Genomic DNA, 18,327 nt, shown 5'->3' on the forward strand with positions numbered 1-18,327 from the left:
TATTATCCAAGGATGTCATCTAAGCCCAACTACGGCCCAATATCCAATAAACATGTGTTTCATTGCTTCCTCGGATCGTCTGTTAAAAATATCTCTTGCGAAATCATGCACTGACATCTGTTCCGTAATATTTTTCTCAAGTGATTTTGTAGCAGGCGTTCTTTGCAGAAAGAGTGATCACCAATTCACCAAAATAAAGCTCTCATTAAAAATATTTAATTTAATTTATGACCAATATACCCCTGTTCTGATTTGCATTTATTTCTTCTATGTTTCGAATTAAATAATTTGCATTCTTATTGGTTACTCCTCCATCGTTGAACTATCCAAAAAAATAAAAAAAGTCAAGTTGATTGTTAAAGACCCAAAAAAAAAAAAAAATACAATTTGGGATGTAACCGTATGTGGTTATACAATACTACTGTCGATCAAAACTGTCTGGATTACAAGGCAACATCTTGTCCTATTTGCATATAACCTGTATATTAAAAGTTACACAAATTATAAATAATTAATGATCAAAATGAAGAACTAGTATACTACAAGATACTGGTATGTATTCAGAATGGTGTTTTACCCAAGGCAGAAATTATTGTTTATGACCAAAATTATTGTTTACATATTACAAAACACCGATTGGTTCAAATTAGCAAGAAAATTAAAAGAGATATAGTGAAAATGATTATATAACAACCCGGTGGCGCCCCACAGGTACAAATTTGGTATCGTATACTGGTACACTAAAATTGCTACCATACTACAATTTCCCAAAGTAGGCAGAATATTATTGTAAAAAATCAATCTATTACAAAACACACATTTAAATCTTAAAACCCTATGTTTGCACCACACCAGGTATTAATACATACTCGTTCCAGAAATGGTCCCTGAAGGGAACTAATTACAGAGAGCCAAATTGACATGGTGATATACTGATATTTAATTGAGCTCATTTTCGAGTCCCACAAAACAAAAAGACAATGATCATGCTTAAAAATTAAAACCTCTTTATAACTGGTATAGGGGGTGAAAATACTGTAGGGGATGTCCTGGGAAATACAAATTTTTTGACATTTCATTATTTAGAAATACAAATAAAAAAAATCCAAATTCAAAATCCTGTCCTGTAATGAGAATTCTTTATCGATTCTCAACTTTCTTATTTCAATATCAAATTTTTGAAACTTGACAAATTCTCATGAATTCAATTAGAATTCAAAAATAAGCCGCTATGTTGAAATTGGTAGACGTGTTGCTCTTAGCAGTACCAAACAGATCTAGGTTCGAGTCGAATAGAATTTTGAAATCTTATAATTTCTCATTTAAAGTGACGGGAGTTCTGTCAAATCAAGAAGATTCCAACACTTAAACTGAATTTTGCTCAGCTTGACAGAGTTGCTTAATTCAAGGACTCGACCAATAATAGGTCTAAAAATGAATAAGAAATAGTTACTTACAAATAAAGGTTTGCTTGGGCAAGGCAGCAATGAGTTGTACACATTTCAATTACAGCAAGGTTAATTTCTTCAGTAAATTGGGGACCTGCAATGTAAACTATTTGAGAAAGATCACCAGTGGTGCAATAAAGTGAATTATGAAATGGCTTTCTTTGCTTATCATTTATAACAGTACAAATATGGGATGAAGGGTCTGATAAATTATAAATAGAACCAAAACTCTCCTTCAATTATTACTAACCAAGTGATAGGACAGTTAATTTTATTTAAAAATAAGATAGGGTCAAGCCCCTGACTTATATAAAACCCTGAAAATATGTTAAAAAAAAAAAAAATGTAAACATTCAAAAAGTAGTAGGATGTTCCATTAATTTATCATGTTTTTTGTAAAAAAAAAGTATGTTATTTAGTGCTTACTATATATTTCTTGATCCTGACAGTTTCTGACAACTCTCAACTTTGATTACAATCAGGAGAAGTTTATGCCACTAGCCTAGTATTGTGACCCATATTTTGCATAATACACAGTATCAGTATAATTTTAAGCTTTAAATTTCAAATTTTGGAAGTAACTAATATGTATTATTACCCATTTCCTAAGAAGAGATGAAATCAACAACATACAATCTTGGCCACCTTCAACTGTAATCAGCTAGTCAGCCCTACATCTTTACAAAGAAGAGAAATTAGGATACTTTAGTAAAAGCATGATTCCGGAAACTTACTGTTAAATTAGTAATGATTATGTACAAAAGTTCAGCTCTGACCTGAACTGAAATGGATCAGAATTTAGTTCAAACCTGTGTCAACCAAGTCAGAACAACACTGATCCATCGGGTCCGAATTTGAAACAATTCAACTGACTATAATTTATGTCATCAAACTAGGGCCTTTTGAATGTGTATCCGCAAATGCTCCTCCTGCAATTAAATCAAATTAAAATTTCAATGTGATTACAATAGCTCACATGAAATTGAAAAGATAGTAAAACAAAAATATCAGAAAAGCTAATCCAAACCATGACAAAAGAAAAAAAGATCCTGCACTTTGATTATTTAAGTAATTACAAGAATGGATCTATTCAGTTTTCTGCCAATATGCATGAAATCTTCTGGAAAAAAACAAAATGAAGTCATGCAGAGTGGAGACACAGGACTACATAGAAATTAGTATTAAAGAATATTTCCTTGAAGATTCTCTGCACTAGGAAAAGATGTTTTTGAAATCAGATTTCTCTTCTTTCAGATAACAACTGTTAATCTGAGTCAATTGAAACTGATCCAGTACTTATAATCCCAAACCCATTTCAGAACTGAACATTTCCTTCGAGATTCTCTGCACGGAGTTCAAAGAGTATTTTTTTAGCTGAATGTTTTCCTGAGGAAATTTCTTTTAACTATTCAAACCAAAAAGGTCAAACTTACGAAACTTTTATATTGCAAACATTACCTGAGTTTTGCCTTTATATATCATCATGATAAAGCTTTGTAAATCATCCACTTGATGTACGAGACATACCAGCAACCCATATATTGTTCCTCAATATGCAAAATTTAAGCATGAAGAATAGTGATTCAAACAAAAGAAAAAATACCAATTTTCCATCAGCACTGCATATGTTTATACCAGCCTCAACCTCAAGGTTAATTACTTCTTCTCTGACTGTGTTCCCTTTGCTATGGTTGGGATTTCCAAAGCCATGCGATGCAGGAATTATTTGGCCTTCCCATTTCTCCTTGTTTGCACAGTGCATCTGAGAGCATTGTAAGTTACAACATTTGGTTCAAGGCCTTTGGAAATCATGCACTGCACCATCTGCTTTGCCTTGTCTAGCAGCCCTTTCTTGCAAAGTCCATCTATGAGAGTGTTATAGGTCACGACATTAGGTTGAAGCCCTTTAGAAACCATGTAATCCAGGAGTTCCTCTGCCTTCTCAATTTCTCCTTTCTTGCATAGCATATCCATGACAGCATTGTAAGTCACAACATCTGGTTCAAGGCCTTTGGAAATCATGCACTGCACCATCTGGTTTGCCTTGTCTAGTAGACCTTTATTGCAAAGGCCAACTATGAGAGTGTTATAGGTCACGACATTAGGTTGAACCCCTTTAGAAACCATGAAATTAAGGAGTTCCTCTGCCTTCTCAATTTCTCCTTTCTTGCATAGCATATCCATGAGAGCATTGAAAGTCACAACATCTGGTTCAAGGCCTTTGGAAATCATGCACTGCACCATCTGGTTTGCCTTGTCTAGTAGCCCTTTCTTGTGAAACCCATCAATGAGAATGTTATAGCTCACAATATCAGGTTGAACCCCTTTAGAAACCATGAAGTCGAGGAGTTCCTCTGCCTTCTCAATTTCTCCTTTCTTTCTTAGCATATCCATGAGAGCATTGAAAGTCACAACATCTGGTTCAAGGCCTTTGGAAATCATGCACTGCACCATCTGGTTTGCCTTGTCCAGTAGCCCTTTCTTGCACAGCCCATCAATGAGAATGTTATAGCTCACAATATCAGGTTGAACTGCTTTAGAAACCATGACATTGAGGAGTTTTTCTGCATTTTCAATTTCTCCTTTCTTGCATAGCACATCCATGAGAGCATTGTAGGTCACAACATTCGGTTCAAGGCCTTTGGAAATCATGCATTGCAGCATCTGTGTTGCCTTCTCTATCAACCCTTTCTTGCACAAACCGTCTATGAGAGTGGTATAGGTCACAATATTAGGTTCAAGCCCTTCAGAAACCATGTAATCCAGGAGTTCCTCTGCCTTCTCAATTGCTCCTTGCTTGCACAATGCATCCATGAGAGCATTGTAAGTCACAACATCTGGTTCAAGGCCTTTGGAAATCATGCACTGCAGCATCTGTGTTGCCTTCTCTATCAGCCCTTTCTTGCACAGCCCATCTATGAGAGTGGTATAGGTCACGACATCAGGTTGAAGCCCTTTAGAAACCATGTAATCCACGAGTTCCTCTGCCTTGCCAATTTGTCCCATCTTACAAATCCCATTCATAAGAGTGTTACAGGAGAAGAGATCAGGTGTGCAGCCCAGCTTAGGCATTTTATCAAGCACTATGGCTGCAGCTTCATGAATCCTACTATCTTTACAAAGACCCTTCAGTAATGGATTGAAGACACCAGGATTAGACCCCGGTCCCTCTTTAAGAGCCCTTCCGAGTAAAACAAAAGCTAATCCGATCCGATCCACTCGCATACAGCAGTTGATCAAGATGTTATACGTGTACACATTGGGTGATATTTGATTAGTTTGGGTCAACTGGTTAAAGAGGGAAAATATAGTCGGGTAATGGTTGGTTAAATTGTTCATGCGAACCAGCGTTGTGAATAGATGGTTGAAGGGATAGATGGTCGGCGCCGGGTCTCTGGTGGTCAGCAGCCGGTCAAACAGGTGACATGCTTCAGTGACAGTAAGGGTGCCCGATCTACAGCGCTCTGTTACAAACGATTCTAATTGGCGGCTCCCCATTGCCCAGGATTACTCACTCAGTACCACGGAAAATGCTTTTGGACTCTTAATTCGAGCTGGATTTGATTAACTTATAATCAAAATATGGAAGGAAAAACGAATAGCAAGCTAATCCCAAGCAACGTTCAGCACCTAAAAACGAATACATAGCAAATATCGTGCAAGAAGTTAGCTATTTTGAAAATACTTCGATAACCATGAATTAAAATTTGAAAAATGAATTCTTTAGTTGAACTAAAATGGGGTCGACAGCATTCACAGGGAGAGAGAGCAGCAGGTTCTCAAGGAGCTCGGTTTCGATCTTTAGTTGGTGAGGGAAAATAGATTGAGGTTTGTGGCTCTTTGATCTAGGGTTTTTAGTGCTTTTCTATATTCTTTCACTGGAAGGAGAGTAACTTCCGAGCTTCAGTCCAAGCACAGACGAAAATGGATCGACTAAAGTGTATCTTAGTAGACTCATATTGCCTAAGGTAACTCAAATTTTGAGTTTGCATCCGGATCGTCTGATCTCTGTTTTCCAACTTAAGTCGGATTGATCGAGATTCTAATCGGATGGACCGGATCCAAACTTAAAGTTTGAGTTACTTCAGAAAATCCGGACTCCATCTGACTTCTAGTTCTTAGATATTTTTTTAATAATTTTTATTTTCCTCAATACTTGCATATTTACAAAATCTCAAAACTTATTTGTAATAATACAAAATTATAATGATGATGATCATTCGTACGCATCTTGATATTTTAACTATATGTTCTAAACAATACTAGAAAATATTAAAAGAGGAGGGTTCAAATGCCTTCATTTTTTATGTCTCCATTTTTAAAAACTTTTATAACTCAAAATTTAAATCTTAAAATTCAAAATAAAACCGTTGGATATGAAATACATCATTTTATCTATGCACGTGTAAAAAATTATGGCATTTCAACTTGGTTTCGATTATCATCTTGAGCTTGTCAAAATGTATATTAATGTGGATAATTTATAGACGTTGATTTTTCAACTTATTGATTCATATAAAAGCAAAATCAAAATGTGATAATTTTTTATTTGCACATAGAGAAAATAATATAAAACACATCTAACGGTTTTATTTAGACGTTTAAGTGTTAAATTTTGAATTATTTAAGTTTTTAAAAATGAAGGCATGATGGAGGCACAAAAAATGTAGGCATTTGAACCCTCCTCATATTAAAAATAGCTTGTCAAATATTTAAAAAATAATTGTTTTTCTATTAAAAGCAATCCGTTCAATATTTAAAAAACACATAGCTATTGATTATATTTTTCATAACTATATATTAAAAACAACGAATGCATTATTAAAGTTAGTTACCTATGTGTCCGAAATTTTAAAAGTACCCTCAATAAAAAATAATAATAAATTAAAAAACAAAGATTTGTGATAATTCCAAATTTATAAGATAATGTGAAATGGCGACCTCATTCATTGGGACCGCCATTTTCACGTTGCGGTCTCGCAAAAATCATAAGTTTTAGTTTGTTACATTTAATTTTAATATAATTGTTTAATAATTATATAGAAAGAACAATAATAATTTGAATATGTTAGAAAGAAAATAAAACAAAATAGATAAAATATCTTATAATTTAGATGTATTAAAAAGACTCTAAAATATTTCTTAGGCATTATTTTTTCTAGCAGTAAAAAAAAAAATTGAACTATTTTTTTGGTGTATTACATGGAAAAAATTTGGATCTGAATTATCGTTCTCGATTCAAAAATCAGTTATGGTAAATAAAGAAATTATCGTAGACCTTCTAGTCAAAGGTTTAAATAGCGTTTATCGCGTCATAGCGGACTAGCTAAAAAAACGACGCTATGCTCAAATAGCGCCGCTGTAGCACTGATAGTGTCATATCTTTTATGGTCGAAAAATGCTATAGCAGCGCTATTTAGAACCTTGCTTCTAGTACATTCAAATTTTAAGTTGCTCCATCTATTTTGAAAAAAAAATGATTAAAAATGTTAAAATTGTGGCTGGTTTATGAAAAAAAAAATAGCAAGACAAATAAAAAAAAGACCAATATAGTCTGATTACATCTCTAAATTCCTACGCAAAAAGAAAAGCAGTCTACAGGAGCAAAATGGTATTTGGTTTCAACTTAATTTCAACAATAAAACTAAATTGATTAATCATGTAACTTTGTTGACATGATCATTAATTTCAGCCTTTAAAACTCATTTCCCGAGTTCTTTTGACAAATCATTATTCAAAAGTTGTTGAACACTATAATATGCAAGTATGCATCAAATAGTTTAAATCAGGCCAATTCACCTATGACTCGTTGCATGTAAAATTAATATAGAGTCATATATTAAATTTAAGATATTAGATTTCAAATTTAATTATTGTTATTGTGATGAATCATAATTCTAATTTATTACCGTTGAACTGTTTGTTCACAGTTTTATTGTTTGGTTTATATTTGTAAAAGAATTGATGTTAATGTTATACAAAGTGAAATTCAGGATATTACAAAAGAAACTGGATGAATTTCATGATAGACTGAAGACTCTGAGACTCAGTTGTCAGACCAACACTGGAACAAAGTGGGAATTGGAAGAAATTATAGAGATAAATTAATTGAGAAAGAGAGCAAATGTAGATACTAGATTCAATTTCATTAACCAATTGCTAATTCTTACAATTCGGTTCCGATTTATATCAAATAGTTAAAAAGTTGCAAGTGTGAAACTCAAAAACAAGTGGGAATACCAGAATTGTGTACCAATAAAAAAAAAACATCCAAAATATATTTTGGCTTTAAATGTGCACAAATATTCTAATTTTATAATATTTTGAATTGATCTCATCCAACACAAGGCCCATGTTGTAACAACCTCCAAGCACATAATTGTGATTAGCGGCGTAAAAGCTGCAGCGAAAAGAGAGTTCCTATACTCTGATTGTTACCAGTCCGCAAGGGCACAATATTTATTTGGTTTCAACAAAGGTTTGGTCAACATTTAAATCAAATTCATTGATCATATAAATTTCTTGAGAAACTCCTTTACCGTGTCAGCTTCTCCTTCATTGCATAATGCATCCGTGAGAGCAATGTAAGTCATGACATTGGGCTCATGCCCTTCGGAAACCATGCGCAGCAGCATTTTCACTGCCTTGTCTATCAACCCTTTCTTGCACAGCCCATCTATGAGAGTGGTATATGTCACAATATTAGGTTGAATCCCTTTAGAAACCATGCGATCAAGGAGTTCCTCTGCCTTCTCAATTTCTCCTTGGTTGCACAGTGCATCCATGATAGCAGTGTAAGTCACAACATTTGGTACAAGGCCTTTAGAAATCATGAAATGCACCATCTGCTTTGCCTTGTCTATTAGCCCTTTCCTGCAAAGCCCATCCACAAGAGTGTTATAGGTCACAATATTAGATTGAAGCCCTTTAGAAATCATGTAATCTAGAAGTTCTGCTGCCTTATCAATTTCTCCTTTCTTGCAAAGCCCATTTATAAGAGTGTTATAGCTCACGACATTACGTTGAAGCCCTTTAAAAATCATGTAATCTAGGAGTTCCTCTGCCTTGTCAATTTCTCCCATCTTACACAGCCCATTCATAACAATGTTATAGGAGAAGAGATCAGGTGTGCAGCCCAGCTTAGGCATTTTATCGAGCACTATGGTTGCAGCTTCATGGATCCTATTATCCTTACAAAGACCCTTCAGTAATGGATTATAGACACGTGGATCAGCCCCCGGTCCGTCTTTAAGAAACCGCCCGAGTAAAACAAAACCTAATCTGAACCGATCCACTCGGGTACAACAGTCTATTAATATACTATATGTGTGGTCATTGGGTGAGATCTGTTTAGATTGGGTCAATCAGTTAAAGAGGGAAAAGATAGTCGGGTAATGGTTTGTTAAGTTGTTCATGCGAACGAGCGCTGCGAAGAGAAGGTTGAAGGGATAGATAGTCGGTGCTGGGTCCTTGGCGATGATCAGGCGGTTGAACAGACCAAGTGCTTCTGAGAGAGTCAATGTGCCCGACTTACTATGCATTCTTACTAACGATACCAACTGGCGGGTCGCCATGGAAATGAGGGAGAAATCAGAAAGAGAAGGAGAGAAGTATGGGAATTGTGAATTTGTGGTACTCACCGCAATGATAGACAGCGAAGAAAAGAAAAGAAACCTTCGATGGCTTGTGACAAAAGCCTGAACTACGCAAGGTTTTATCTACTGGAAATATTATTGGGCTTGGTCCGTATGTTTGTGATTTCACATTTGGGATGTGCTAATTTAAAAAGAATCTAAATTTGACTTAATAAATGTTTATATTTTACCTATCAAAAACATTTTTTTTGCAATTTCATGCTAAACGATAGTCCTGTATTTTACAGAGAGGGGACTAACTTTGGTTCAATATTGGTTTAAATAGTGAAAAAAAAAATGCATTGCAACGATAGTTCTGTAATTTTCATTAGCCCAACTTTTGCTTGGTACTAAAAAAATATACACCAAGTTTGTCAATTTTGATTATGAGAGAATGTCTTAGCACTTTGATAGCCTGTTTATATTGCTCATGCTTCTAGAAAGCATACAAATAATGATAAATAATAAATAAATAAATAAATAAAAAAACATTTCTCATAATAGTTTTTGCGTATCTCTGGATTGGCATTTAACAACTATCACTTAAGAAGGATATCACCAGTGGTGGTAATAAAGTGAAATACAAAATGACTTTTTTGTAATATTCTCCTTTTAACAGTACACATATGGAATGAAGCATCTGACAAATTATACATAAAACAAAAACTCTCCTTTTAATTACTACTATCCAAATGGTAGGACAGACTTAATTTTTTTTTTTTGTAAATAAGATAGGATTCAAGCCCCTGACTTATGTAAACCCTGAAACATATGTTAAAAAAAAAAAAAGACAGACTAATGTAAATATTCAAAAATAGTAACATGTTCCATTAATTTCTTATGTTTAATAAAAAATATATAATCCACATAAGTAGGTTATTTAGTGCTTAGTATAAACCCTGATAAAAAGATGCATTTTATTATAGATGTTGTCAGACTAACCAGGATAATTTCAAAGGCGAAAAATACCCAATACTCTCAGCTTGTCTTGATCGTGACACTTTCTCACAACTCTCAACTTGTATTACAATCAGGAGAAGTTTTGCCACTAACCTTGTAGTGTGATCCATATTTTGCAAAATACAAAGTGTTAGTAAAATTTTCAGCTTTATATTTCAAATTTTCAAAGTACCCAATTTGTACCAAAGAAGAGATGAAATCAAATACATACAAACTTGGTCACGTTCAACTAAAATCAGCTCGTCAGCTCTATATCATTATGGAGAACAGAAATTAGGATACTTCAGTAAAAACATGTTTCTGGAAACTTACTGTTAAATTAGTAATGAGTACAAAAGTTTAGATACGACCTGAACTGAAATGGATCAGAATTTAGTCCAAACCTGTGTTAACCAAGTCAGAACAACTCTGATCCAATAGGGTCAAATTTGAAAAAATTCAGCTCTGTAATTTATGTTAGCAAACAAGGGCCTTTTGAATGTGTATCCACAAATGCTCCTCCTGCACTTTGTTATTATTTTTTTAAGGTTAGTTAGAGATGACCAACCAATAATTTCATTAAATCAAATTAAAATTTCAATGTGAATAGATCACATGAAATTAAAAAGACAGCAAAACAAAAAGACCAGAAAAACTAATCCAACCATAACAAAAGAAAAAATGATCCTGCACTTTGATCTATTAACTAATTAAGAGAATGGATCTATTCAGTTTTCTGCCAATAAGATTCTCGGCAAGGAAGAAATGTTTTTGAAATCATATTTCTCTTATTTCAGATAACAACTGTTAATCTGAGTCAATTGAAACTGATCCAGTACTTATAATCCCAAACCCATTTCAGAACTGAATATTTCCTTCGAGATTCTCTGCACTGAGTTTAAAGAGCATTGTTTTAGCTGAATGTTTTCCTGAGGAAATTTCTTTTAACTATTTGAACCAAAAAGGTCAAACTTATTCACCAAAGTTTTATATTGCAAACATTACCTAAGTTTTGCCTTTATATATCATCATGATAAAGCTCTGTAAATCATCCACTTGATGTACGAGACAGGTTGTACGAGACATACCAGTGACCCATATAATGTTCCTCAATATGCAAAATTTAAGCATGAAGAATAGTGATTCAAACAAAAGAAAAAATACCAATTGGCCATCAGCACTGCATATGATTTATACCAGTCTCAACCTCCAGGTTAATTACTTCTCTTCTGACTGTGCTCCCTTTGCTAGGTTGGGATTTCCAAAGCCATGTGATGCAGGAGTTATTCAGCCTTCTCAATTTCTCCTTGTTTGCACAGTGCATCTGAGAGCACTGTAAGTTATAACATCCGGTTCAAGGCCTTCAGAAATCATACACTGCAGCATCTGCTCGGCCTTGTCTAGCAGCCCTTTCTTACACAGCCCATCAATGAGAATGTTATAAGTCACAATATCAGGTTGAACCCCTTTAGAAACCATGAAATCAAGGAGCTCCTCTGCCTTCTCAATTTCTCCTTTCTTGCATAGCATATCCATGAGAACATTGAAAGTCACAACATCTGGTTCAAGGCCTTTGGAAATCATGCACTGCACCATCTGGTTTGCCTTGTCTAGTAGCCCTTTCTTGCACAGCCTGTCAATGAAAATGTTATAGGTCACGATACCAGGTTGAACCCCTTTAGAAACCATGAAATCCAGGAGTTCTTCTGCCTTTTCAATTTCTCCTTTCTTGCATAGCACGTCCATGAGAGCATTGTAAGTCACAACATTTGGTTCAAGGCCTTTGGTAATCATGCACTGCAGCATCTGGTTTGCCCTGTCCAGTAGCCCTTTCTTGCACAGCCCATCTATGAGAGTGGTATAGGTCACGATATCAGGTTGAATACCTTTAGAAACCATGAAATCAAGGAGTTCCTCTGCCTTCTCAATTTCTCCTTTCTTGCATAGCATATCCATGAGAGCATTGTAAGTCACAATATTCGGTTCAAGGCCTTTGGAAATCATGCATTGCAGCATCTGTGTTGCCTTGTCTAACAGCCCTTTCTTGCATAGCCCGTCAATGAGAGTAGTATAGGTCACAACATCAGGTTGAAGCCCTTTAGAAACCATGTAATCTACCAGTTCCTCTGCCTTGTCAATTTGTCCAATCTTACAAAGCCCATTCATAAGAATGTTATAAGAGAAGAGATCAGGTATGCACCCCAGCTTAGGCATTTTATTGAGAACTATGGCTGCAACTTCATGGATCCTATTATCCTTACAAAGACCCTTCAGTAATGGATTGAACAGACGTGCTTCAGTACCCGATCTAACCTTAAGAAACCGTCCGAGTAAAACAAAAGCTAATCTGACCCGATCCACTCTGGTACAACAGTTGATCAAGATGCTATACGTGCAGCCATCAGGTGAGATATGTTTATTTAGGGTCAATCGGTTAAAGAGGGAAAATACAGTGGGGTAATAGTTGGTTATGTTCTTCATGCGAACTAGTGCCATGAAGAGATGGTTGAAAGGATAGATGGATGGCACCGGGTCACTGGTGGCCAGCAAGCGGTCAAACAGGCGACTTACTTCAGCAATAGTAACGGTGCCCGATCTACAGCGCTCTCTTACAACCGATTCTAATTGGCGGGTCCCCATTGACGAGGATTACACACTCAGTAGTATGGCAAATACTTTTGGACTCTTAATTGATCTGATTCCCCGAAGCCTAGGGCTTGTGTGCAAATGCGAGTGAATTTGTGCTGATTTTGATCGACTTGTAATCAAGATATGAAAGCAAAATTGAATACCACGCTAATCCGAAGCACCAATCAGCACCTATCAACGAATACATGGCAAAGATTGCTCAAGAAATTAGATATTTTGAAAAAATATTTTGATAAGCTGAAATTAAAAATTAAAAAACGAACTCTTAGTTGAACTAAAATGGGGTCGAGAACATTCACAGAGAGAGAGAGAGAGTGTGTGGGGCCATACCAGACGGAGAGGAGTGTTCCTAAGGAGCTCGGTTTCGATCAAGCTCCGTAAGTTGTCTTTTGCTTGTGTGCAACCTTCAATTGTTCAATCCGAGGTGAGGGAAAAAAGAAGACTGAGGTTATCGCCCTTCGATCTAATCTAGGGTTTTAAGTGTTTTCTATCTTACTGACACTGTATGCTGCAGGGTAAGGAGAGAACTTTCGAGCTCAGTTGAAGCACAAAGGGAAGCAGGTTGACTAGGGGAATTCATATCACCCGAGTTAACACAAATTTTGAGTTCATATCTGGACTGTCCGATCTGCATTAAGAGTCCGTGCCGTGCTCAGATTGAATTGAGCCTGATGATCGTACGGTCCAGATCTGAACTAAAAATTTGAGTTACTTCTGAGGATTCTGTCTAATAAAGGCTAAAGGAAAATCCGTCTTGATATCATCTTCTGATTAAATAGATAAATACTCAATTATTTTTAACGGTGATTTATTTGCTTCCGACATATAATTATAATAAATTAAAATAATTGATTGTTTGTTTTTTATATTAATCTAATTGTTTTTCGAGGAAAATATTGTTATTACAAATACTTAGTTTTTTGTTTAATATTTTTTTTTATTTTGTTTAATACTTCTATATTTAGTGTTTGATTGTTACAACTATTTGTTTAAATAAACCAAAAGTAACAATCCAATTGTTTAAAAATATTTTTTTATTAAAAGTAATCCGTCCAACATTTATATGATTTTCGTATTATTATCAGACACTTTAATATATGCAACTATATGTTGTAAAAGAAATTAGAAAATGTTAAAAGAAGCTAGTCAAATGTTAATTTTTTTTAATTATTAGAAGTGACTCTTTCAATATTTTACAAGTACACAGTCAAAAAATAATATTTTAATTATGTTAAAAGCAACAATTTACCATAAAACTACCTACTTACCTGAACATTTGGTTGAAAAAAGAATAGATTGTGTAGTCATCTTCTTTTGTCTTTATCTGAATAAAAACCTTAATTAGTACATTAAAATTTTATTTTTATTGGAAAAATAAAAAATTCTTTGTCAGATGGAAATGAGAAAAACATTGTTATCCTGGCTTAAATTATTTCCAGATTGTGTGTACATCAATATTCTTTCCAGCTTGAGTACATCATGAATGTTATCTAAATGCTTTGCACATGAAAAGATAAACAAGCCTATAAAGGTTAATGATATCTTTAATTTTGTTATTGCTAGGACAGGTACCTACTTATATTTTCTGATTGGAACTAATTTAAAAGATTAACAAGAGAAAAAAAAAAAAAGACAATATTCAACAATTATATAGAAAATTGTCAGGCGTAGTGGCATTGAAAAAACTAAGAAGAAGTGTATTTTTATTTCTCCGAGGAACCTAGACAAGATAATGTCTATATTTGCTCATCATTTTAATTGTGAAAGTTAAGTTGGATTTGCAAATTCATCTAAAAATTGTCCATTTAAAATTTTAAAATAGTAATTTTTTTCTACTGTGTCCAAAGTTTATAATAATCAATTTTTTAATGAACATTATAATATTCAATATTCCCAAAAAATCTTAACATTTCATCCAATACTTTTATTTAATTCCTTTAAAAATTAATGACAAGTATACTTTTTAGTTACGTACACTGTCTCAATTCCCCCCCCCCCCCCCCCCCCCCCCCCCCCCCCCAAAATTATAATTTAAGCCAATCCGGTCCACACTGTAATGCACAGACTGTGTTACTATTTGTGTCAATACCGATCGCACGGTCATAATTCATTTTATAATACACATAATATAATGAGGAGGGATCGAGTTACAACACTTTTGAGTTACAACAAAGTTACAACATCTATTTTTTTCATTTTCAAAGTCCAAATCGTCGATCCAAACCGTTAGATATTCAATCTATATTAAAATGTGCTTGGAGACCAAATTTTATATTTTTTGGAATTTTTTTGCTATTTATTAAGATGGATACAAAATCGTTATTTTTATTAAAATTCTGCACCATTAAAAAACAACAATTTTGTACCCATCTTAATAAATAGCAAAAAAATTCCAAAAAATGTAAAATTTGGTCTCCAAGCACATTTTAATATAGATTGAATATCTAACGGTTTGGATCGACAATTTGTACTTTGAAAATGAAAAAAATAGATGTTGTAACTTTGTTGTAACTCGATCCCTCCTCTAATATAATATGAAGTCTCAACCCCCTTCCCCTCGTGCCTTCTTTTAAGTCAAAATCGATGTATGAGTGCGGAGTAGGAAGAGGCGAGAGGCAGAGGAGATGAGAGACAAATCGAAACAACAACTAAATCGTGAGAGCGTTCGAAATTAAAAAGTATATTTGTCCATTTAGCTTTTTAAAAAAAATAAAATAAAATGTTATTTAAGTTTTTGTTGGTATATTGAATATTATAGTGTTTTAATGAGAGAATTAGCTATATTAAAAAGTTCACGTGAACGCATGAAATCTCTCTTTAACCAACTTGTAATGATTGCATAAATGACAAGTGTGCTGCAAGACTTTGGAACTTTTAGATTCCAATCAGTTTTACTTTACATATATGTTTTTATAACTGAATTGAGCATGATGTACCTTACAATATCACAGAGTTTATGCCGCGAAAAATACAAAATCGGAGATAAAACACAAGAGGAGGGAGAAAAACAGCTAAAAAAGTTAACTCAAGAATAAAGATAAACAAGCCTAGAAAACAGCTTGTAACACGGAGAGATGGTTTTGCTTATCTTCTACTTCTGATTGGCTACTAGACCCACTACCAAAACATTAATTTACAATAAAATAAGAAAAGAAAAAAAAAATGTTTGAAAACTGTAGGAGGTTGCCATATCAAAGGATAATATTATACCATCTAAATTAAACTGTTACATAGCAAAGTGTTAAACTTAAATGGTACCTTAATTGCTACATATATATACCGTAATTGAGAGGTGACTTACTGGTACAATGTAAAGCTTTCCTTGACCAAATTCAACTATAAATTATTAAAGAAGAATTAACTAACCTGGGATGGAACATTTGCTCAAATTGTGCATCAATTTTTTTGCCCTGCTTTGCAAATAATTTCTTTAGTAGCTGCATAAAAACAAGTCAAACAACTCATTAGGTTGTTTACAATATTTTTTTTCATACAATTTCAGGTAGGCAATCTGTGAAATTTTTATTATGAGACGGTGTGTGCATGTGTGCATGGCGTGCCAGAGAATGGATTTGGCAACTCTTCTTATCAGTTGGTTCCAAGTTATTTTAGATTTTAGTATATTTAATTTGGTTTAGTTCTATTAGCTTGTCTATGTAGCTATCTTTATGGCTTGTTCTAGTTGTTAACTTCTGGTACCGAGATGTGGTATCAAATTTTGAATCTTTAGTTTCTGATGAAACTGATGGGAATCCAATATTTTTATATATATTTAAAAAACGAGTAATTTCAAAATTTGACGTAAATTAGAAGAAAGTCATGAACTCACCTGAAAATCCTCTAGTTTTCTGTTTCAAAGTGAAAATAAAAGTGTCAGTTCTATTTTAGGAAATAATTTCTAAAGCCAAATTAAGTATTCAGTATGCATGTACGTACGCACCTTTCGTATCTTTCTTTTGAAGGAACTGCAGCATATTGTTCTATCATTTGCTGGAAATTGCTGACAATAATAAAAGATAAAAGAAATACAATAGTTATGAGTTAAGGTTAAATTATGAGCTCATCATGCATAAAAATAAAAATAAAAAGTTTGAGAATTGAGAATACCATTGATCTCCCAGAAAAATTTTAGGAGGTTTCTCAGTGGAGGGTGAGAAGAATAGTAACATCATTGGAACATCACACATTACAGACAGCTCCTTAGCCTTGTTCAAAAGACCCTTTCTTCTTTTACTAAACGTCTCTTTTCTCTCGTACAGAGTTTCCTTAGTCTTGATGTCAATTTTGTTTAATCCCATCCTAAATTTTAAAGAAAAAGCAAGTTAGAACATGAGTCAATTTTCTTTTTACTTGCAAAATTATTGAATTCAAGTAAACAAAAAAGAAAAAGGAAAAAAAAGGAAGGAATTGGCTTAATATCCCTCGGCATTCAAACGAACAATTCCTCAGACAAAAATCTCATGTATAACTATTTCCATATTTGGGGCCTTACTTTATTCAAATCAATAGGTGCTTAGTTTTGGAGAGAAATCACCGTGCTATTTTTTTTTTTTTGACAAAAAGGTACTCTCGATAAGACCTTGGTAACTTTGTTCAGGAATTATAAATTGGGACTTTGATCTAATTTCAAATATTATAAATAAAACTCAATCGTGCATTATTATAATTACCTGAAAAGAAACGGATATTATAATTTAGAAGATGATGAACACCTGAACCGAACCTTCAACAGATAAGGGGCACTTGTCTTGAGAGCGAGATAGAGAGAGGAGGGAGGAGGAGAAAGAGAGCTAAGAGAAAAGTATCAGAATATGGTTTGTCGGAGAGAAACCCCGGGTAACTGAGGGGCAATTTATATAGTGCAGACCGTCCGGATTTAATCTCTGCCGAGTCAAACTCAATCATAGTCCGGACCAAATTCAATCCAATATCTATGTTAACTGTAGGATTTATTTTGAGATTCGTGCCAGATTAAAAGAACGGTCCATATTTTAAATTGCACCTCTCGTACTTGCGATCCGAATCGTCGAAGATGAGATGAGAGATGGTAATTCGTCAATTTAGTAAAGTCGGTAACATAAATCAGATATAGATGGAAACTTCTGTTTTGATCCAGATATAGATGCCCCCGGAATAATTCGTCATGTTAGTAAAGTCGGTAACTTAAATCAGATGCTTCAGACAGGCAGATAGAAGGAGAACAAATGTGTAAATTAATCCTCATTTTTTTCAAGTTTTTGTATTTATGTATTATTTTTATATAATTAAACTCATATGTATTTGAACTCTATAGTTCAGAAATATAACTTTGTATCTGCTTCTGAAGCGAACAATACTTCATATTATATGCATCAATGCACCGTTTGAGTTTAGATCTCATGCATTCGTTACATATAAGCACACATTTTAAAGATATTATGGGTATTAATTATAGAGGAGAACTAAATTAATTCGGATTTCGATTAGATATATATATAGTCTGAAGTTAAATTCAAATAATACATTAATGCAGAGGATGCTGACTTAGTAGTTAGTACCCTAATGTGTGTAGAATAATTAAATTCTCAACCAAAATTATCTTAGTGCATATTTGAATTACAGATGTCTATTTTGAGATTTGTGCCGGATTACACGGACAATGTAAATCTTATTCTACG

The 18,327-nt window shown here is 34.0% G+C and overlaps 2 protein-coding genes across 2 annotated transcripts; both read right to left on the reverse strand.

Annotated features, from left to right (window-relative positions):
• Positions 1-87: 87 nt before the first annotated feature.
• On the reverse strand, positions 88-8,596 carry LOC144553851 (uncharacterized). The gene is made up of 6 exons (XM_078302039.1): positions 7,988-8,596; positions 2,907-4,949; positions 2,225-2,377; positions 2,047-2,125; positions 1,458-1,542; positions 88-478 (listed from the first exon to the last, which is right to left on the reverse strand). The coding sequence occupies exons 1-2, from the start codon at positions 8,594-8,596 to the stop codon at positions 3,171-3,173; spliced, it is 2,388 nt and encodes a 795-aa protein (XP_078158165.1). The 3' UTR covers positions 88-478; positions 1,458-1,542; positions 2,047-2,125; positions 2,225-2,377; positions 2,907-3,170.
• Positions 8,597-10,713: 2,117 nt separating this feature from the next.
• LOC144554474 (uncharacterized) lies at positions 10,714-13,204 on the reverse strand. The gene is made up of 2 exons (XM_078302788.1): positions 13,001-13,204; positions 10,714-12,841 (listed from the first exon to the last, which is right to left on the reverse strand). Exon 2 carries the CDS (start codon positions 12,659-12,661, stop codon positions 11,318-11,320), a length of 1,344 nt encoding a protein of 447 aa, XP_078158914.1. The 5' UTR covers positions 12,662-12,841; positions 13,001-13,204; the 3' UTR covers positions 10,714-11,317.
• Between the last annotated feature and the right edge of the window lie 5,123 nt (positions 13,205-18,327).

This window comes from Carex rostrata, chromosome 5 (assembly GCF_964058835.1).
Source record: "Carex rostrata chromosome 5, lpCarRost1.2, whole genome shotgun sequence".
In the NCBI taxonomy this organism is placed as follows: domain Eukaryota; kingdom Viridiplantae; phylum Streptophyta; class Magnoliopsida; order Poales; family Cyperaceae; genus Carex; species Carex rostrata.